Consider the following 23,116-nt stretch of genomic DNA (forward strand, 5'->3'; position numbering starts at 1 on the left):
GGCAGCAGACTTTTTTTTTAAAAGATTTTATTTATCTATTTATTTTAGGGATAGAGAGTGAGGACAGGGAGGAGCAGAGGGAGAGAGAGAGAGAGAGACTCTGCATCGAGGGCAGAGCTTGAAGTGGGGCTTGATCTCAAGACCCTGAGATCATGACCTGAGTCGAAAACAAGAGTCAGAGGCTTAACCAACTGAGCCACCCAGGCGCCCCTGGCAACAGACCCTTGAGTAGAGAAGTCCACTGGACAGGTGGGACTAGGAAGCTAAGCAGTGAAAGGGTAGCACTGGAGAAGGCCAGGGGAATTTTATGAGGGAACTGCTGGAGTCACATGCCAGGTCTACTCACCATCTCCTTGGAGGTGAGGTCACTGGTCCACTAGGACCTCTGGCTTCAGCAACATAACTGATACCAGAATCCTCACTCTGAGGGGAGGGCTGGGATTCAGCCACACTCCCCAAATTCAGCATGCAGCTGTGACTGCTGACATGGATGGGTGCCTCTTGACATTCTGAGCCAGGGTCTAGAGACCAGGACCCTTGGTCGTCACACAGTGGCACACAGGCACATAATGCCTCCTTCATCTGTTGCTTCAGACTTCCATAAATCTCGGGATTGTATTTGCCCAAATTCTTTCCCCACGCCTGGCTTTCACATGATTATTCAGAATTGATAGCCAATGAACCAGTGTTCTCTATGGCTTTGGAAGGATTTGAAAGGCTCTGGAACTTAGGAGAGAAGTTTTGGAAGGAGATTAAGATTTCAAAGTTGTATCCAGGTTTTTGGCACCGAGGGTTGGATGAAGTCACTTGGAACTCTTGAGCAGAGCAAATTCGCATCATGCTCTTGACTCTGGAGAATTCAAAGGATGTTTAGCAAAGCGCATTCCCAGAATGACTATGACATGATGGAAAGTCACATGCCCCTGGCTAATTGCTCTGAGGACGCTCAGAGGTGACCAGCTATAGAACGCTAAAGCCACGCACAGAAAAGGCCCAAGGCTTTACAAGTCAGCAGACAGATGGAGGTCTCTGGATTTCACCAATGTATGTTTGGAAGCTAAAATGTGATTATAGATAAAGCTCTTGGGGAGGGTCCTGACATATGAAACTTTTCGTAGTGGCACAGTGATAGCGGTGATTAGCTCCGTGATCTAATACAGACACTCATTTTCTCTTCCCCATGGACCATAGATGTATGTTTTCCCAGCTTCCTTCCAAAAGTACTTTTACTGGCAGTATTGTTCAAAAGAATATTTATGTTTAGAAAAAGAGAGTGTTTGATTATCTCCTTCTACGGAGCCTGCTATGAGAATCTTCGATTTTGAACCCTCCGTCTTCCAGTCAACTGGAATCCTTAACACTCTGACTCACAGAGTGTCTGGGCTTCCAGGGTCTATGTGGTGGTACATAACAGCATAGATTCTCAGGGACAGAAAGACTGCTGTTTTCCTGCTCTGTGACCCTAGGTGAGTTTCTTGGCTTCCCTATGCCTCCATTTCCTTATTCCTATTTTGAAGATTAAATGCATTAATATGTGTAATGTACTTAGAAAATGACCTTGTCGGTAAATAGTAAATACTACACAAGGGCTCATTTATTATTATTACGATAATTTTTATTATAGAGTACAGACAAGTGTTGTTTTGACAGTTCGTCCCTTTGAAACACTTAGAAGCAGAGAGAAGAAGACACTCAAAAATCATTTGGAAAACACCACCTGCCAGATTCTGATGGATGCCACTGGACCTCAAGTCAGTGCCAAATACATCCAGCAAGATATATATATATATAGATATAGATATATATACACACACACACACATATATATAATATTATATATAATATTATTATTTATATATAAATATATATTTGTATATGTAAATATAATTTATATTTATATTTATATATCATATATATATTTATATATATAATTTTTATTTATATCTATAATGCATAGTGGTAAAGTTGATCCTTCTAAAACAATAAGTCAAACCACTCGCTTCTCTGCACAAAATTCTCCAGTGGTTTCTTATTATACATAGAATAAAATCTAGAGTCCTTATCAGGATACTTATCCTTCACGATTTTATCCCAGGAATCCTCTGACCTCAATTCACACCACACATCCCCCTTGCTGACCAATGCTCCAGCCAGACTGGCCTCCTGGTGTGTGTCAGACACACCCGCACAGTACTCCTTGTCCAGAGTCCACCTCAGGGCCCTTGTCTGGGCTGCACTCTCTGCCTGGAATTTCTTCCCCCAAATAGCAGTGGCCTGCTCCCTTACTTTACTGGGCCTTTGTTCCAAGGAGGCACTTTCCCCATCAAACGCTGTCCTTCCTGGCTCATTTGCTCTGCAGTACAGGTCTGCAGGCCACATATCACTCCTTGGAATTATAAAGTCCTGTTCATTGCCTTCTCCCACCAGAATGTAATCACAGCACCTAACTCTACACAGGAAGCACTCTTATCATTGTCATCATTTTACCCAGGTAGAAACAAAGGCACAGAAATGGCAGGCTTGAGGTCACCAGCTAGGAAGCGGGGGCGCTGGTGCTAGAGCTAGTCTCCAAGCACGCCGCCCAGCTCTGCAAAAGCATGGACTCTGTCCACCCCTTCACTGCTGCATCCAAGAGTGTGCTGGGAAACTGTGAGCAACTTGTTCTTCAAGAAAAATGTTCTGCTTTATGGCACTGGCTGACTTACATGTGTAAATTTCATGATGCCAAAGGGATTTGTTTTCTCTTGTGGGCAGACGCGGGCTGGAGCATGCCACTGGCTGAAACTTAGCTTCCCGGAAGGTGCCTGACTCAGGTGCTCCTTGGCACGTAGGGGATAGTCAGTGCACATTTTTACAGGATTGACTGAATGAGTTTAAGACGAAATGAAAGAAAATCAGTCTGACGCTGCTGGAAAAACCTTTCTCTGAATATCTTGGGCCTTAGGAGTACAGCGAGGGGATGCTTTTGGAAATCATGAGCAGACCCATGGGATTTTTTTTCTCTTTCAGCCTATTTAGGGTTTCCATGAGCACATTCTACCAAGAAGAAGGATACCTAGGTTCTACTTCTTGGAATCATATAAATCTGCATATGGCTTTCAACTTCATAAGTTAAAATACTGACATATGATGATATCAGGTAGATACATGAAAGAAATGATACCATGACACTTTGCAGTTATTAAAAGAATGGTATGGATCTACATATGTACTGACATGGAAATATGAACCGGACATATATTATTAGTGAGAAAACATTTCAATGTGTAATCATTTTGTTTCAGATCATTCTCATTTTTAGGGAAGTTGGCACACATTAATCCTTTGTCATAATCTGTAACCATGACTTACACTGCTTGTGGGCTGACTGTGTATACACTTTGGGAATATATATAGAGAAAGATGGATATAATAAGTGTGTACATACACAGAAAACGGCTTCAAGAATACAAGCCAAATAGGAATCTGGCAACTGCAGAGAAATGAGAGACTACTGGAGGAACTTCACTTTCTAACCTTAACAAATGGATATTCTGAACTACCAGCCCCAGTCCAGTGCCCCCACGTAGGATCACCATCGCAAGTTTCATCATATAAAAACCCAGCCAGTGAGGTCAAGACAGAAACCACTCCAAAACGTGGACTAGAACTTTCTTGAGTGCTCTCGATGAGAGGCCACGGAGCCCGGAGCCTGGGGCGGGGACGAACAGGGACGCGAGGCCAAGTGCCCGACCAGACCCTGTACTGTCACTTCCCAGTGGGCGAGCTTGTGCCAGTCCTTACCTCCCTGAGCTCCCTGCCTCATCGGGGAGATGGAGCCAACAGCAATTTTAGGTCAGGTTGTGCCAGCGTTCCTAGGGACAAGCACGGGGATAGCAGAGAGTGCCATGGAAGGGAAGGGTCTGAGTCATCACCGTCAGCGCCATCATCATCTTCATCACATCACCACCATCACCATCGCCATCGCCAGCACTAGCATTACATCAAGGGCACAGTGCACAGGGCACAAACCGAGCGGTAAGACCAGACATAAAATAAGAGAAGGTATGCTGGCCCATTTGTTGAATTCATATGTAATGTGAGCAATGGGCACACACAACTGAATTCGCAGTTTGCAATCTTCAACTTTCTGTGTGTGTCCTAATCACACATGCACGAGGCTTCTGGACATCACACAGGCTTGTTGGAATGTATGAATTCAGCTTTTGGAAGTTATAATAATAAATTAGAATTAAATCTGGCTACAGGGGCATAAAATCCCGCCAGTAGCTCCATTAGTTCTTCAGGAACTCAGAATTTCACATCCAGATTTCCTTCCGGATATTCTGAATACTTAGCTTGATGTCACAAATACAGTGATGTTTTTCTTTTCTTTTCTTTTCTTTTTCTCCAAAATGGCACTTTTTTTCTAGTATTCTCTATTTGAGATAGAAAAAGTCTTTCAATAACAATTCTGAAATGTTTTGCACTCAAAACTGAGGTTTTAAATGAAATCAGCTTTTTCAATAAAAAAAAAAAGTCAGATGTGAGTACAAATGATATTGTTTCACGAGCTTACAAAAATAAAATAGAGTAAAAAAGTTTTAAAAAAATTTCCCAGCAGTGCAATGATCCCAACAACGAAGTGCCCAATAAAAGCAGCAAATCAGCTGAGCTGAGCCGGAAAACAAGCCACTGCTCTGAAGGGACGGTCCCTGCAGACACACAGGGCTGGGCCTTCCCAGCGTGGGCCTCTCCAGGACCCCCAGGGGCAGGATGGGCCTGTGCCACATGGTGGGGCCACTCACGGGGCTGGACCTGCAGGACCTTCAGGCCTCCCCCCAGCCTCGGTCAACCTCTAGCCCAGCTTCCCTCTCTGCCACCTGTTCCCCTCGGTCAGGAGGTTCTAAGGCTCATTGCACCTGTCCCCACAGCTCCTTGCACACTGCCTGCCAGCACTCAATAAATGTGTGAGGAATGAACAGGTATGTGGAAGACTGCAACGTGACAGGACCGCCTAATGACACAGTAAACAGGGACCACAGTCCTGAGGCGGTCAGTCCTGAGTTACCTTCCTCCTCAGAGCACGAGGTCACATTATTCTCCTCAGACGGGGTGAGGTGGGCTCCTCCTACAGAGCTCGCTCATGGTGTAGGATCCCCACCGTCTCCCAAAAGGGGGTTCCTCACGAGTGCTTAAGGTGCTACCAGTCTTCCTGGAGAGGAAGAGTGTCACTTGGCCCATTGTGAATAAAATCAGAGCCTCCAGCGATCTCCACTGGCCTCTGACACAGCTGGGAAGCATCCAGCCATGTGGCTGTCTCTGGTCAGCGCCAAGCAGCAGAGGGCCTGGGAGGTGACATCCCTGTGACAGAGTTGACAGTCCCTAACAGGAGACTAATCAGATTCCACCTCCACTTGGGGCCGGTGCGGTGCCTGCTTCACCTCCCTGAGGACTGCCTTGTGCTTACCAGGGGCCCCGCGGCCTGCTCTCTCCGGACTGGAGCAAACCCATGAAACCAAATGACTTCTGTTTCCTTCCTCTCATCCCTTCCGAAGCTCAGCATCTATTCTTCCCTCCAGTCAACATACATAACTCCCTGTGACAATAATGGGATATGCATGTGTACCGAGGGGAGCATAGAATTTTTATCTCTGTAAAAATGGTACTAGCGTGGTACCAGCAAAGTTTTTGTTTTTTTCCCAAGGCTTTTACTTGGGGCAATATATTGTACATGTGGTTGTGGGCTTTTTTCTTCTTTTTAATTTTAAATCGAGATTATGAACATATTTTATGCAGGTTAATATATCCTTTTCATGTAAAATTTAACTGAAACCAGTTCTAGCCCATTAACGACAACAAGAGAAATTCTCCGGCTTATTATAAACATCCTTCAAGAAACCTGAAATGCGTGTCCTCTGGAAATAATTTTGCTGGGATTTGGGTTATTATTAAAATCCTCTCAGAATTCTATCACTGGTGCCTAATGTGCCTCCATGCCCTGTTCTGCTACGGATCAGAGAGAAACTCTTTCTGGTCTTGGCAGGATGTTCTCGATAGTGAAACGGGGCCGGGAAAAGGGGTGTCTTTCCTGAGACCAGGAAAACGTGGGACAAGGTGAGGCATCTGGGTCCTGGGCTGACCACTTAGTGGAAGGCCGTTCTTCAGACAGGTTCCTTCTCAGCTCTGATGGAATGAACCACAACCTCTGTGTCCACTGGGAGTGCTCTGATCTTTAAGAATCCATGAGAGGAGGCAGGTGTACTGCAGATGGTGAGCTCAAGGGAACCCCAGGCGGGCAGGTCTTGGTCACACTCTCTCTACGTGTCAGAACGCTCTACCTGTAGGAGGCCCTAGGAGATCACAGGGCAGAGCTACCCCTGGCTGACGCAGGGATAAGCTGTCCAGGAAAGGTCCTCAGGAATGAAGGAAACTTACCGTACCCTTTAGAAGCGGATTCTCGCATTTAATTTTCTCTCTGTTGGTAAATAAGAAAACCCACCCAGTGGGCTGAACTCTTTACTAAAATATAAAATCAGTCCAGATGTGACAGACTCTGTCTTATTGGCCATGACCCAACCAGAGCTGGCTACTGAGTTTGATAGCTATTCAGAGCAACACTTTCAAACCTTCATGTTCATCAGATTCATCTGGGATCTTGTAGAACTGCAGATTCTCATTCAGTAGGTCTACAGTAGAGTGTGAGTTTCAACTTTTCAACTAGCTTCCAGGTGATGCCCGGGCTGCTAGACCATAGACAACACTTTCAGCTCCAATCACAGATCTCTGTCCTCAATCGTTCATTCATTCCACACACATTCTACAAACTCCAGCTCCTCTACTGGGGACACAGTGATGAGGAGGACAAGTCCTTGATGATTTTGAAACTAGTGCTAATTTAAGACTCCTATGCATCAAAGAACATAATCAAGAGAGGGAAAAGGCAATCTACGGAATGGACGAAAATATTTGCAAATTATATATCTGTTAAGAGATTAATATCTAGAATATATAAAGAGCTTCTATAACTCAACAACAACAACAAAACAAACAACTTGGTTTAAAAAAAAATAAAACAGGGGAATGACTCAAACAGACATTTCTCCAAAGAAGATATACAAATGGCCAAAAAGAAGGCAAAAAGATGTTCAACATCACTAATTGTCAGGGAAGTGTTAAAGAAAACCAGCATGAGATACCATCCCACACCCACCAAAATGGCTACTAGCAAAACAACAACAACAACAATAACAACAACCCCCAATAAACAGAAGATAGCAGTGTTGGCAAAGATATAGAGAAACTGAATCCTTGCGCACTGTTAGTGGGAATATATAATGGCACAGCTGCTGTGGAAACCAGTAGGGCAGTTCCTCAAAAAATTAAAAATATAATTACCATATGACTCGGCAACTCTACTTCTAGGTACGTATCCAAAAGAACTGAAATCAAGAACTCAGAAATGTATTGGTACATTCATGTTCACAGCAGTGTTATTCACAATAGCTAACAGGTACAAGCCACTCAAATGTCTATGGACAGAGGAATGGATAGGCAAACTGTGGTATATACATTCAAGGAAATATTATTCAGCCTTACTAAAAACAAAAAAAGAAAGAAATTCTGACACATGTTGCAACATGGATGGTCCTTGACAGTGTTGTGCTAAGTGAGATCAGCCAGTCACAAAAAGAGAAATGTGATCTCAAAAAGAGAAAAAAAAAGACAATGTGATTCCACTTGCACGAGGTACCGAGTCGCCAAATTTATAAGGACAGAGAGAAGAAGGATAGGTTCCAGGGACAAGGGGAGGGCAAGTGTTATTTAATGAGTACAGAGCTTTGCAAGACGAAAAGAGTTCTGGAGATGGTCTGCACAGCAATGTGGAGACACTTAACACTACTGAACTAGTTTTGTTCAGTAGTCAGTGTTTAGTGTTAGAAAACAACCGATCCCATGGTCAGTCAGAGAGACCCTGCGTGATCGCTCACAGCCTCCCTCTCAGATGAGGTCACCTCGAAAGCTGGCTGCTGGGTTTGCTTTATTATAAAAAAAGGAAGATTAGTTTTGGTATCCTAATTATAAAATGCCTAAAATACCTTCCTCATCTCTTTGTTTCCTTCTTGAATCCTACCTTTTAGACTTTCCAACCACTATCAGGCTCTGGCATCCATATTTTCTACAAAATGTCACGTTGTCTTGAAAACATACAAAAAGATTCCCACTTTCATGCTTTGAGGGTGAAAACCCAAGGAAAGGCATCGGTCATTTTTGCCCGCCAGTGTCCAAAGGTTCCCACCAGGAGCTCGCGTGGGCACTTAACATGAGTGAGAGGGAGACTGTGAGCTCCTCACAGAGTAGCCGGCACATAGTAGGTACTCAGTAAATACAGATTCTCCCTTCTTGTCCAGGAATCACTGCAGGCAGTGGGCAGTGTGGCTTCTCAGGGTGGGCGTGTGCTAACGTCCCTCTGGAAAGAGAGCTGGGGGGCTCTGCAGCCCATGACCACTCCAGGAAGCACTGTTTTACACAGATGGTGGCAAAAGGGAACAGCGAAAAAAAAAAAAACAAAAACCTCCCCAACTAGTACCAGGCCCCAAAAAAGAAATGTCTCCAAGTTATTTCCTAAAACACCCACCAAGGCCTCTGTGGGTCAACAAGTATCTATCAACTTTAGTTTCAGCTCCCATCAAGACTTATTGATCTGAGAGCTTAATATTGACCCAATTGAGATGAAGGCCAATGTTGTCCCCCTCCCTGGGAAAATAAATCTTAATATTAACTAAAACCTGCAGATGCTAGGCCTGGTATTTTTGGCTCTAAACTGCTGGTCAGACAGAATCCCATGCAAAGTCAGCTCTTTTCTTTATTGTCTATTATTATGGGTAGAAACTGGTTTCCAAATGGTCTCATTTTTGGAAAATTCTGATATGGAAAATTTTAGGTCTTTTCACCTCATAAACGATCTACATATAATTTGGCACTTACCAGTTCTTATTGGAGATACTTCCATAAAACAAGGATCCCCTCTGATATGCATGTAACTGCCCCAACTTACTTTCCATGAAGACGAAGAATGACCTGGGTTGCATGAGCCCCGAGAGGAGCACCCCAGCTCGAACGCACACGCAAACAAAACTCAGCAACTAAGACTTGTGACTAAGACCAGAGTCGTGTTTGAAAACGCTGTTGACTCCAATCTGTTTACTGGTGGTCCCAAAGTGCTTAATGAAGCATTCTGTCCCTGAAAAGTGCACAACTGATTTTTGCTTAATGGATAAATGAGAGATGCCCCCTGCCCAGGCTGTGGACTAGAGAAACTGTCCATTTAGGATCGGCGACACTGCCAAGGGGCTGTCCGCCAGGGCAGCAGCACCGTCGTCACGGGAAGTGGATTGCTACTCCTGTGAGTTGTAGGAACTCACTTTTCTTAAACAGAGTGTGTGTCCTCACATGCAAAACCGGAGATCGGGAGAGGGGACCTTACTGTGAGGATTAACCACAACAACATGCAAAAAGCACTTTTTGGCTCTCTCTCTCTCAGATCCACAGAGTGTCAGTAAATAGCTGTTTCTGCTGTTACCAGGGCTAAAATTTTGGATTAGAAGCAACAGCTCCTGAGCAACTTAGAGACAAAGTACGGTGGGAAAATTTACAAGGCAGATCCTTTCTTGAGTTTGTTGATAAATATCAGGACAAGAAGAAAAGATCTGAAAAAGACAGACACTTACTCACACAGATGTGTAGGGATACACAGTTGGGGAAGTGAGAAAAGTTGCTAGGATTAGCCTTTGTGCCCCACTGAGCTTCCGAAAGCCCACTGAATGACCAGAGATCTATTAAAATCAGCAAAGATTCTCCAGCTACTTTAGAGGACAGGACAGGGGTAGTCAATAGAGCAGAACTGCTGAGGAATTTTTGATGATCTGAACCAGATGGAATCAAAGGGAATGAAAAGTCCATTGAAACCCACAATCCACTGCAGGCAAAAGAAGCCTCTCTTTGGAAAAGAGGTGAACCAGCCTCTCTGGTAAAACAGCAGGAAACAAGGGTGCAAAGCAGCAAGGGCAGGGTCGAGCCTGAAACAGGACAGTAGGTCCGAACCACACCCAGAGAACCACCAGAGCCAGGCTCCACTCTGAGGCAAGAATCCAAATGAGCTGGTTAAAACCTTAGGAGCATGTGCTAGTCTGCATGACCTTGGGTTCTATCTTGCACCTCACTGACTTTGCATCTCACTCTGCCCATCTGTAAAAGCAGAATGACAGAACATACTCCTTGGAGCAGGTGTGCCGTCATTAACACGTCTCCCACCCTGCTCTGGTCACATCATGACGACCAGAGCAGACAAGCTCCCTGCCTTGATGGGCCATGCATTCTGGTAGAAGGGAGAGTCAGTTAACAGATAAATATAGAAAACATCGGGTGCCTGTCATGGGGACTGCCATCAGAGGGTGAGCAGTGTTTTATGTAGGATTTCAGGAAAGTTTCTCCATCAAGGTGACATCTGTGTAGAGACCTCACGGGGTGAACGACAAGCAGCAAGCACAACCTAGGGAGAATGGTCCAGGCAGAGTGAACACCTGGTGCAAAGACCCTTCCAGAACATGCTTGGTATGTTTAAGGACCAGCAAGGAAGCCAGGGTGGCCAGAGGGGAACTAAGAAGGGAGAGAGTGGCAAAATGATGTCAAAGAGGTAATGAGAGCCTGACCATATACAGCTGAGCTTTCCAATGTGGTAGCCACTAGTCAAATGTAGCTTTTTAGCCCTGAAAACGTGACTCTGAAATGAGATGTGCAGTAGGGGTAAAATATACACTGGATTTTGAAGGCTTTGGAGAACAAAAAACATGTAAAATATTTCATTAATAATTTTTGCATAGATTATATGTTTAAATGATAATCTGTTTGCTATTTGGGTTAAATAAACCATATTATTAAAATTGGTTTCACTTGTTTCTTTTTACTTCTTTAATGGGGCTACTAAAAAATTAATGACGTATGTGGCCTGTATGGATATAGGGCATTATAGGCCACAGTATGGAATTTGGCATTTACACTGAGCAATATGGGAAGTAAATGGAAATGCACATGAGGGGCTCAGCATATTTCCCAGAACAGACTGGAAAAAGTTTATAAAACCAGAATTCCATTCCCAAGCAAATTGCTCAAATATAAAAGCCAATAAAGATATTTGGGGGGAAGACATTAGATCAAGAAAGAATAATAATAAAACTAGTAAATGTTTAGTTCAAACTGTTTAGGACGTAGGGATGAAGTTTAATAAAATTGGCAAGGAATAATTACTGAAATATGAAACATAAAGTAACATAAAGAGAATCTGATAAACAGATAAAACTGGATACATGCCCAAATTCCCAATGGGTCGAGAAAGACAGGCAAAAAAAAAAAAAAAAGAAAAGAAAAGAAAAGAAACAAGCATTTCATTTTAGCCATCCTCCTACATGTAAACTTTATGCTCTTTAACTTGCATTGCCATGATGCCAATGAGGTTAAATATTTTTCATGTGCTTACTCTCGGTGTATCTCATTCTGTGAAGTGCATGTTGAAGACTTCTGCTTATTTATTTAGTTTTTTATAGAGTTGTCCTTTTATTTCCTATTGATATGTGGGTGCTCAGACATTCTAGGTAAGAATCCTTTGTTAGATGCATGCACGCCGTCATGTTCCTCCAACCTGTGGTTTGCGTTTGCATTTTTTCTTGGTGCCTTTCAATCACAATCGACATTCTAAATTTTAACATTGATTTATTGATTGATTTTTATTTTTAGAGAAGGAGAGAGAGAACAGGGCAAGGGGCAGAGGCAGAGGAAGAGAGCAAATCTCAAGGCAACTCCGCACTGAGTACGGAGTCCAAAGGGGGCTCTATCCCATGACCCCGAGATCACAGCCAGAGCAGCAATCAAGAGTTAGATGCTCACCCCACCCAGCCACCCAGGCACTCCAACAACCAACATTCTAAATTTTAAGGTAACCCAAATTTTTAAATCTTTTCCTTCCTGCTTGGTACTTAGTGAGTCTTGTTTTTAAAAAGTCTTCGCCTGTGCTGAGGTTGGGGAGATATACAATCTTTAGGAAGCTTTATATTTATTTACCTTTCCTGTTTAAGTCTATGATCCCTCTCTAATTTTTGTGTACGGCGTAAAGTAGGAGTAATGGATCCTTGTTTTTCATATGGATATCCAACAGACCCGCCACCCTATACTGAAAAGTAATCCCTCCTCTCCCTTGTAATATCACTTCTGTCATAAATCAAGTGACAATACATATGTAGATCTGTTTGGGGCTCTTTATTCTATTCCTTTGCTCTGTTTATCTATCTCTGTGCTAATACCACAGTTTATCAATTACTGTGGCTTTAAGGTGAATCTTGAGAACTGGCATATAAATTCTCCACTTTGTTCTTTTCCTTCAAGGTTATCTTGGCCCTTCCCAGTACATCCACATTTTAGAATAGGGCTTCCAATATCTCTCCCTCTCAGTCTCTCTCTCTGTCCCTTCCTCTCTGCCTGTCTGTCTCTCCCTGCCTCTCTTTCTCTCACACACAAATACACAGCCGCTAAGCAATGTTAGCGACAAAATAAATAACAATTCGAAACTTAAAATTTTTCATATCTATGCACCCATACCAATACAAGTTAGTGTAAATAAACGAGGGAAGGTGTCCTGCTCTTCCTTACAGAAGAATTTCAAGTAGTAAATACAGAAGGATTAAGGAAAATACCCATTATGCACCATAGTAATAACTGCTACAGGCAAAATCCATTGATGAATGCTAAAAAGTTCATGGAAAAATAAGATATTTGCTTAGACTTGACATATCTCCCCCAAAACATTTATTCATTACTGCGGTGGTTAACAGATGTCCAAAAATTGTTTAATACTCCTTCAGGATAGGGAGCTTCTCCCCTCCCTCAGGGTGTGAACTGGACTTAGTGATGGCCTTTTTTTTTTTTTTTTTTTAGACTTTGTCAGAGAGAGGGAGACAGATTGAGCAGGAGAAGAGGGAGCAACAGGCAGAAGGAGAAGGAGGCTCGCCACTGAGCAAGGAGCCAGATGCAGGACTTGATCCAAGGACCCTGGGATCAGGCCCTGAGCTGAATGAAGGCAGACACTTAACCAACAGAGCCACCCAGGTGCTCCTAGTGACTGGCTTCCACCTAACAGGTATAGAAAGGGAAAAACAGAAATTCTGTACGGAGGAAGTCTGGCCAACACCAGCCTAACCAAGCGACTGCGATTAATGTCACCATTAATAAGACATATTGACATCATGCATCCCCTAAAACAGGCCATGAGGAGGAAGTGTCACCTCTGTATTCTTCTCAAATCTGGGACCTCATCTCTACTCATCAGAAAACCTCAGAGAAAGCCAAATTAAGGGACACTATAAAAAAAATAATAACTGGCTGCTTCTCCTCAGAAGTGTCAAGGCCACAAAAGACAAAGAAAGGCAAGGGAATGTCACAGACTGGAGGACACATGACAACTAAGAGCTAAGTGACATCTTGGACTGGATCCTGGAACAAGAGAAAAACATGGGTGGAAAAACTGCTGAAATCTGGCCAGAGTCTGGAGCGTGGTTAGCAGCAATGTGCTAATGGTAACCTCACTTTTGACAAAGACACCAGGGCTATGTGAGAGGCTGACCCTAGGAGACGCCGGGTGAAAGGCAGACAGGAACTTGCCATGTCTTTACAACTCTTCCGTAAATCTACAGTTATTTCAAAATAAATTGCTACGGCATATTTTCTGGAAGGTTCTTCAGCAATCTCTTTAGCGTAGTTATCAGGGAAATTTGTATAAACAGGTTCATATCCTATTTATATCTTCCAGAGTGTGGCTTTTTTCCCCCGCTTCTTTTTGAAAAATAGCATTTATAATGGAACATGGCTCTCCTTGGATTTTTAAAAAGCCACTCTGGGAACAAGATGTGGAGAAAAGACAGCTCAAAAGCTGACCCAAGAAGACAGAACGTCTTTGCTTGGGGACCAAAGCACCGAGAAGTTTCAGCATATTTTGAGTCAGTCAAGATACTACTTGGACCTCAAGTGTGTTTAAGGCTTAAGGGGACAATAACAACACCGACTATGGTTACTCACCAGGGCAACTTTCCTTTGTGGTTTCAGCAGCTTCGGTTTATGGAATGTGGCAGCTATGGGAGCTGTGGAAGCATGTCAAGGGTTTAGCTTGGATTTCCTCCAGGATTCCCAACACCCACATAACACGAGCCTCACAGACATACTCTGTGGAGACTCACGGTCCCTTTTCTGCCCCCATGGAAGAAGTTTGGTTTCTGATCTAGGTACCACTGGGTGCCCCTCCATGGAGAGCAATCCTCCCCGAATCTTTGGACATGTCATCCTCTCCCACCAGCAAGGTCAATGAAACAAGATTGCATAAAACACTGCCAGCTACCAAGAGGTGAGGTGTGCAGGTGAGAACCAGGTATGTTTGGTTAAGCCTGAGGCCAGAAACTTCCCTGGGGCTTCATCCAAACTACACACTTACAATTAAAGCTGTGACCTTGACAACAACCCTCAGAGGTCATCAGGGAGGTGGGTCTTTATTGTCCCCATGTAACAGAGGAGGAAACTAAGGCTCTTCCCCCCAATATCATGTAATGAGTACTTCAATGTTTTGGAATTTGAACTTGACCTTGAAGTTCAGGCAGACCTCATCTCCAAGCCAGGCTCTACCACTTAGCTCTCTGAGGCTCACTTTCATCTTTTATAAGGAAGGGTACTAACCACTCTGAATGAATGATACATTACTGCAGGGTTCTCTGCCCCCTTCCCTCCCCAGATCTACATTTGTCATGCCTCTCAGAATGCCCAGGCCTTCCAGTCCCTCTGTCCACCCAACATGCACTCAGCCTGAGCACACGGGCTTTCAGCACAGGACCCCAAGGATCTGTAGGGGACAGACCTAGTACTTCCAACTACATTGGAACCTCACCTATGTTGCTCTACATTACAATTGGAATCAAAGACCAACCTTGATTTTATCCCCAGAACACATCCAAAATAAACTACATACCCGACTTACATCCTTAGAAAAATCAGAGGCTCCATTCCCTTGAATGAACCAAGAAGATGTTGATACCCCTTTGTGCCACCCCACTATGTGTGAGCATGTTAATAGTTGAAGGTGAAATGCATTATGGAATCAATCTGTGCATGTTGACATCCCCTCTCCCAACTCCCCACTAACACCATGCTGGGCCAGTGCACCAGCCCCGGCCCCACTCCAGTGATGGGCCTCAGTGATTATCAAAATGAAGATGGGGTTCTGCAGGCCTATCATCACCAGATGTCCTCCGTCTGTCTACTCACCCTGTCCTGATCCCACCACAAACCCCAGACCCACTTCTAGATCAGTCGTGCTGGTTCCCACGTGGGTAACCGTAGGTTAGCCTCCTACCTTTGGCAGGGACTGCAGGAGGAACGTCAGCCTTCTCCTTCCACCTCTTGCCCTTCTTGGGTTGCAGGGGAGCCAAGCTGGTCACACTGGTCACGGTCTCCCCGGAGCTATACAAGAAAAGAGTCCTGGTCAAGGCAAAAGCAGGTTTGTTCCAGGGAAAGGGAAAGGAAGCAATAGTTTCTGTGTGCTTCCTAAGTACCTACGTAAGGTGAAGTTCTCTTACAGCTGGACTGGGACTCTAGGTAGATCCCCAGGGATGTCGGGAGGTCTAGTTCTGACCTGTGGCTAAGATAAGGATGGTGAGATGAGCTAGTTAGTGATTTATGATGTGCTGTTTAACGTTCAAAGATCCCTGGGGAGATCAGGGGCCAGCTTGTCTGCCCTTACAGATGGAGAGATGGACGGTTCTTACTAGGTGCATCAGTTACACAGTCTGGCTTGGCCACATCACCAGTAGGGTATTAAGACACTATCAGAAACTTCTACCTGACCTACCCTAAAACCAAGATTCTTTGCACGTATTTTTTGGTGCATAATCCACAGAGCCCCTCCTGTGCAAGGGAGAAAGGACCTTGGGACCTGCACCCAGAAATCTCCAGGGTCCCCCGAGATTGGTCACACTTTCTTCTCCCACTGTACCTTTACCTTTAGGAGAGGGCAAGTGGCTTCACCCTGAAGAGGGCTGTGGGTGTTTTCAGTTATCTGACTCTGTGTAATCACTGTGCTATCAGGTTCTTTCTATGTGTTACCCAGAATGATGGTACTGATAAGCCTTATACTGGGGGTAAGAAAACAAGGACACGCAGGTGCTAAAGTGACAAAAGTTACACAGACCATCTTGATGGCAAACCTTGATGCCACATGTGGGATGGAGTCCACGTGCTTCCTTGAATGGCTAACACTCTTATCTCAAATACATCGGAGTGACTCCAGCAAAGGCCCCTTCTAGAACCTCTTGTCCTGAGACACACGCTCCAGCCAGGTGGGTGCGGTTACCAAGTGAGGCTCTCTCCCTAATACATAAAGAATTTCTAGAAATCCGTAAGACTATGATCAACTGCTTAATAATCAAAATGAAGGAAAGCAGTAACAGTTATCACACGAGAGGAAAGGCTCTTACCACTGAAAACACACCAGGGCTCTCTCACGATAGGAAGCCAAATTAAAACATACTGCACTTCCATTCTCCACATATCAGAATGACAATAGTCACATTGGAAACAAAGCACTCTTTTGCCAAGGACGTAGAGAATCGGGCGCGCAGAAGTACGGCTGATACGAGTGAAAACCCTTCCCGAAGGAGAAGAACTTGGCAATCAGAAGAGCTTGGCAATCAGAACTACAGATGCTTATACTCTGACCCGGCAATTTCACTTCCGGGAATTTACTCTGTGGATATCCCTGCACGTGTATGAAATGTGCGTGTGAGATTCGTCCTTACGGTGCTATTGTTGATAGCAATGGATCAGAAAGAATCCAACTGTCCATCAGCAGGGGACTGGCTAAGGAAATGATGGTGAGTCCAAAAATACACATGTGGGGTTCTCTGTAGCTGCAAAGAGGAGTAAGAAGCTATTTATGTGCTGATGAGGAAAGATACATTGCGAAGGGGAAAAGCTGGGTGTTGGACAATGTACAAAATGTGCCCCTTTTTGTATGAAAATAGGGAAAAATAGAAATACATATTACTGCTTGCATATATATGCATAGAGAAATTCTGGAAGCAGTCACAAGAAATTTTAAAATAGTGGTTCCCGGGGCGCCTGGGTGGCTCAGTGGGTTAAGTGTCCAAGTGTTGGTTTCAGCTCAGGTCATGATCTCAGGGTCGTGAGATAGAGTCCCACATCCAGCTCTATGCTCAGCACAGTGTCTGCTAGGGATTCTCTGCCTCCCCCTCTCCCCATTCACCTGTGTACACACTCTCTCTTTCTCAAATAATAAATAAATAAATACAATTTTAAAAACAAAATAAAATAGTGGTTCCTTAGAATGGGGATGCTGAGAAACTAAGCCAATGGGAAACCAGGTAGGAAGAATTATCACCATATATATTTTTAGTCAATTATTTAACTTTTTTTTTAAAGATTTTATTTATTTGACAGAGGGAGAGCACAAGCAGGGTGAGTAGGAGAGGGTGAAGCAGGCTTTCTGCTGAACAGAGAGCCCAACGTGGGACTCAATCCCAGAACCCCAGGATCATGACCTGAACCAAAGTCAGACACTTAATCCACTGGGCCACCCAGGCACCCCAATTATTTAACTTTTTAATTTTAACTATTAAACCATGTGTTTGTATAATCATTGAAAAACATAACCATTGCAAAACAGTAAATTAAACACAAATAAATATCTGCATACATGTAAGAGAATGTAGGCTATTCTAACAGACTCCTAGGGTTTTTAAAATGAACAAAGAATGACTCACGCATTGTGGGAAAAATTCCAAGGATACAGATCATGCTGAGACTCCCCAAAGATGGCTTATTTTTACTGGGAACTGAAACTCCAACTGGCCATAGGTTTAGAGTACAGGGTCAATTGTGTAAACTCACAAACAGGCCAAAGGAATGTGCGTTTACAAAACGCTGACCACTAAGAAGAAACAAGGGATCCAAAACTCTTAGAATTGCTTCAACACACAACTGCAAGCATAGCTTCATCTCATAGCTTTAAACTCTTCAAGTGTTTATTTTTTTCTTTCCCTTATAAATTAACGCACGTTCATGTCTTCAAATGGTAATTACAGGCAGGGAGAAAAAGGAAAATAAATAAGTCTATCCTAACCAAAACACAGCCTTTTAAAATATTTCCAGTCTTTTTCCTCTTTCTTGTTTATTTTTTTTAATGGACTTCATTTTTTTTTTTTTCAAGAGAAGTTTAGGTTCACAGCAAAATGGAGCAAAAGGTAGAGATTTTTCACATGCCCGCCCACTCTCCCCCCGACGTGTGCAACTTCCCCCATCACCACTGTCCCCCACCATGGTGGGACATTTGTTATAACTGATGCACCTACTTCAAGATGTCATTAGCACCCAAAGTCCATAATTTGCTTTAGGGCTCCCTTTGGGTGAGTTCCATTGGTTTAGACAAACACATAATGTATCAGACCAAAGAGCTGAACTGCCCCAAAACCCTCTGGGCTCCACCCATTCATCCCTCCTGCCCCCCACCCCCTGGCAACCACTGATCTATTTGCTGTCTCCATAGTTCTGACTTCTCGGGAATCTTACACAGGTGCAATCATGCAATAGGTAGCCTTTTCAGAATGGCTTCTTTCACTTACTAACAGGCATTTAAGTTTCCTCCAAGTCTTCTCATGGCTTAAGAGCTCATTTCTTTTTATCCCTGAATGATATTCCACTGTCTGGATGTACCACAGCTTCATTATGCATTCCCCTACTGTAGAAGATGTTGGTTGCTTCCAAGCTTGGGCCATTATGAGTAACACTGCCATAACTATGTCCAAGCTTTTGGACATTAAGTGGACATTAAGTTTCAACTCTTCCTTGATTTTTATACATTGTATTTTTTGTCATAATCTACTTATAATTTTGTGCCCTTCTTTTTACTTAATCTCTATTTTCCATATTGTTATGTCCTCATATTGTTCTGATGAGAAGCTATGCCATGGCTTCCTCAGCCATTCCCTGACATCTAAGTAATATTTGATGCATGAGTGATATTGCCATACATGTATTTGTGCATCATGGTTTTCCACTCTTAGACTTTTGTTTTGGGTTAAAGTCTTAGAGCTGGGATTACAAATTCATGAAGGAGGACCATTCGAAAGGGTATCTAACTCCCTGCTGTCAAAAGGTTCTCCAACAAGTTAGTCCTACCTTGTAGTAACTCAGTCAATGGACAAGGGTATTTCTGTTTTCAGCCTTTTTAACACCAGGTCTATCAGCTTTAAAAAACCACTCGCTTAATGAATAAAACTGTGATCTCCCTTTTCCTTGCATTTCTCTGACTGCCAGTGAGAAGGAGCATTTCCAGCATGTATCTAATCGTGTTTCTGCTTTTACAGATGCCGTATGGACATATGCTGTCATTTGTAAGGGTTCTGAGTTTTTCTTACAGGTTTGCATGCACCTTTCACATCGGTCTGACGTATTTATTGCAACCATTTCCCCCAATTCCCTTTGAATTGTGGCTTCTTGTTAAATGCATGGTGACTTGTTTCTTTTGCTAAAATCATGAAGTGTTTTCCTTTTGTCTGTTGCCACTGAGCTTGGATCGTCCTCCCCAGCTGCATCTCACACGCTGCAGAATCAAGGATTTCTCCTTCCTCTCCCCTTTTCATGGACTTCGTTCTTCAGCTCTTCAACACAAAATGAAAGTTTTGGGACGATCATTTGTATAGATGCGTGGTCTCAGGCCCAGGGCATTCAGCAAGCTAAAAAAGATCTGCTTTGTCATCACTGTTTTCCTTCAAAACAGCAAAACTGCACTAAACTAAATTTAGCTCTAATTCATACTTCAACGATGAGAATTCATATACAATGAGTCACCCCCATGACATGACAGATTATTTTGCTCACAGAATATTATGTTTCCCATTGAGCCAGCAAGACTGGCAGACATTTTTGACAAAGAAACTCCACATTATGATTCACTGACCAGAAAGTTACTCTATATCTTAGATTGGAACAAGACTGTGTTTTGTCTCTGACACAAGGGGAGTGAGCGTTGCTGGAGCCAGTCAAACCCAAAAAGATAGAGAAGAGGCCGGAAACTCCGTCTAAATGAGAGAGCTGTGTGATTGGAAAGCAGGGCTATTTGTGGAAAACAGGGCTGCCTTTCTGGCTCCACCCAGGGCCTCGTGGCTGGCACGCATGTGACAGGTATAAGGTTCCAGCCTGGCCACCGTTCGTGGGCATCTCCCTCCCACGTGCGTGGGGCATGTCTGCTCTGTGACACACGGTGGTTGGGTCTAGGTCTAGTGAATGGGCAGTGGACAAGGGGGTTGGGTCGGCACCAAAGCAGGTTCCACTCTGATTAGAGGGGTGACCTTGGACGAGTCGCTCGCTTCCTGGGCCTCATCCACCCATCTGTAAAATGGGGAGACCTACACTTGCCATCTATCACACAGGGTTATCATGAAGGTCAGAAGGGCTAGTACGCTGACCTACAACCCTGGTGTGTGGTGCAGGGGGAAATGCTTCACGGTGTGCTGCAGGAGAACAAGGTTGCCCCCTGGGTATCTCCTGGCATCATGTCTTGGCCCTGAGGGGAGGGCTACGAGTTAGAAATTAAATTTCCATTAAAAAATCTTTCCTTCCGAGATGGTCCAGCATGCCCTCCTATTGCCACAGAGAGAGCGGTGTCGGCTAAGAACCAGCACAGCACACAGCCGGCGGGTAAGAAGGAAGAGGAAGAGGCTGCAGCCTGAGCAGTGGGAGCTGCCCCAACATGCCAGAGGCAGCAGGCCACCTGGATTTTTTAGGTCCTGAGCACACTGGGAGCAACTATATTTTGCCAAACTTAAATGATTAAGAGCGATATTTGCCTCTAGCCTATGCAAAGCACCATGAGAAATGCGTGATATCCACAGTCCTGGACACTCCCCGATGGGGAAAATGAAGCCTCAGAGAAGTCCAGGCAGGAGACATGGCATCTGATCCAGGTTGGCCTGTCTCCCTGGCCCTGAAGCAAGGATGCTGAGTCCAGCCCCAGACAGCAGAGAATAAGAAAACTAGGACAGGAAGAGGGTAGATCCAGCCAGATCCACAATGGCTGCTCTGGGCTTAAACCAGCTCCCTAAAGAGAAGGCACTGAAAGGCGAGATCAGCATTCCACTGCATCCAAGTCTGTACTAAATCTGGGCCTGTTACAGCTGCTAAAGCCTTGCCTGGGTCGGGGGAAGTGGGGGCCAACCCGAGTGCTGGACACTTGGAGGCAGGAGCTGGGGCTGGTGCCCAAGACCAAGGATTATCCTGGCCCGAGATTGGGCAGAGGAGGAGGGGAGCATGTTCTTATACCTGGAATGATCTGGAATAAGTGATGTCAGCTGTCAAAATGGAGGTGGGAGGGGGCAGGCTGGCCATGTGGAAATTTGGTGCCTCTGAAGTGTTCAGGAATAGGGGGGGAAAAAAAACAGTAAAACAGCACAAATGGAACTGAACCCCCCCAAACAAAGAACATAACCGTAACGAAGATTCACAGATGCAGCCACATCTTGCCTCACAACTAAATGTGAGATCAAAGCACCCTCATACTGAAGCACGGTGCCTGTGGCATAGGCGTCCTCACCCAACCATCTGTGCCCGTCCTAATGCCCGCCTCTCCCTGGGATCATACCGGAGGTGCGGCTAACCAACCATTCATGCCGAGGGGCTTTAGTACATCCGACCTGAGCCCCCCCAGATGCCAAGCGTTTCCTTTGGTGCAGGGCAATCTTTGCATCTCAGCACAGCCACTGTGAATCAGAATGCTTCCTTGAGGTCTGTCTAATCTTGTTTCCCGTAGAATGAGCAGGCGCCCTCGCCGCTGGGCACACAGCAGTCACATGCTGCAAAGGGATTTGCTGTGGTTTGAACTGGGATGGCTAGAGATGCCAAGTGTTGTCTGCCAGTCAAACGAACCCAGCCCAGAAAGCCCTTTGGGAATGAGGCTGAGGAAGACGCGCTGGTTCAGATCCTGCCGACATTCCCCCAGGCCTGCTTCTTGGAGCCATCTCCCCCGCAGCCCTTCTTGCTCCACGCCGTCTTTGGAAAATCACTGCATCTGCAGAAATGTCCACGCGCTTCCTTTCCTCCTGTCCACGGAGCTCAGTTTTGACAGTGACAATGCCCGAGAAGGGTGCCCAGAGGACCGTGAACTCCTTGCCAAACAGCTCTGAGCTCTCCTTGCCAAGATTCCCTGCAGCACACTCATCACCTGTTAGCCCTGACCCTACAACGTCAAGTGCACCATCTTGAAGGAGGAACACTGCAGTGGCAACTCACTGTCATTACCAGTTACGGTCAGTTATATCTCAATAAGCTATAGGGAGAAGTGCAATTACAGTCCTCCACCCCCAGGATGGCTGCCACTGAGAAAGGCCAATGATCCCTGCAATGGGGCAAATTTCCTGACATCTCGCTTGAGGCTTTGGGACGTGCTCTGCAGGCCTCCTGTGCCACTGGACTACTCATGCCAGGAGCAGCTTGGAAGTTGTAGGACTCCCCTCTCAAGATGGACGAAGGGTGCCACTCACTCCCATGACTTCCTTGAAATGACTCTTTTTCATAAATGCCATTTCATACATGCCAAGAACCTAGAACCGTGTCTGGTATGCCATGAGCGTGTAATGGGTCTCATGTGCTATTACCTTACCGGGATTGTTGTCATCATTACTGTGGAATCTCCTCTCGGAGTCCTTGACTGGGGAGCCAGACATGACAGAGCTCTCTGTGCCTCCAGCCAGAACCGGTGCCCTTCGCAGAGCCCGGCAGACCCTCGGCGGTCACGGTGCGTTACTTCTGCTGCTTCCCCTCTGTGACGTCTTTGCGTGCACATTCCAAGCAGCAGCAGAGGAAAGCTGTTCCTTTGTGACGGAGTAGCCAAGGCGTCTCCCAGTCCACAGCCTCCGTGGCCTTTCATCGTAAATGCTTTACACAGCCCGAGAGGCTCTACTGGGGCCTCTTTGTTAAGGTTGTTCCTCTGCAGTCCCTGCCAGCTTTGTGAACATGAGTACACACTCCACAGGCC

At 44.9% G+C, this 23,116-nt stretch overlaps 1 protein-coding gene across 1 annotated transcript in view; it reads right to left on the minus strand.

The window, feature by feature from the left end:
- The window catches only part of LOC111145189 (V-set and transmembrane domain containing 4), a 93,812-nt gene that overhangs the window by 13,018 nt on the left and 57,678 nt on the right, over positions 1 to 23,116 (minus strand). Inside the window, exons 6-7 of the mRNA XM_022499909.1 lie at positions 15,425 to 15,531; positions 14,104 to 14,165 (exon numbers count right to left, since the gene is read on the minus strand). Of these exons, the coding sequence (XP_022355617.1) occupies positions 14,104 to 14,165; positions 15,425 to 15,531 (169 nt within the window). The remainder of the gene's footprint in view (positions 1 to 14,103; positions 14,166 to 15,424; positions 15,532 to 23,116) is intronic.

This window comes from Enhydra lutris, unplaced genomic scaffold, assembly GCF_002288905.1.
Source record: "Enhydra lutris kenyoni isolate GAN:26980312 unplaced genomic scaffold, ASM228890v2 scaffoldscaffold12, whole genome shotgun sequence".
In the NCBI taxonomy this organism is placed as follows: Eukaryota; Metazoa; Chordata; class Mammalia; order Carnivora; family Mustelidae; genus Enhydra; species Enhydra lutris.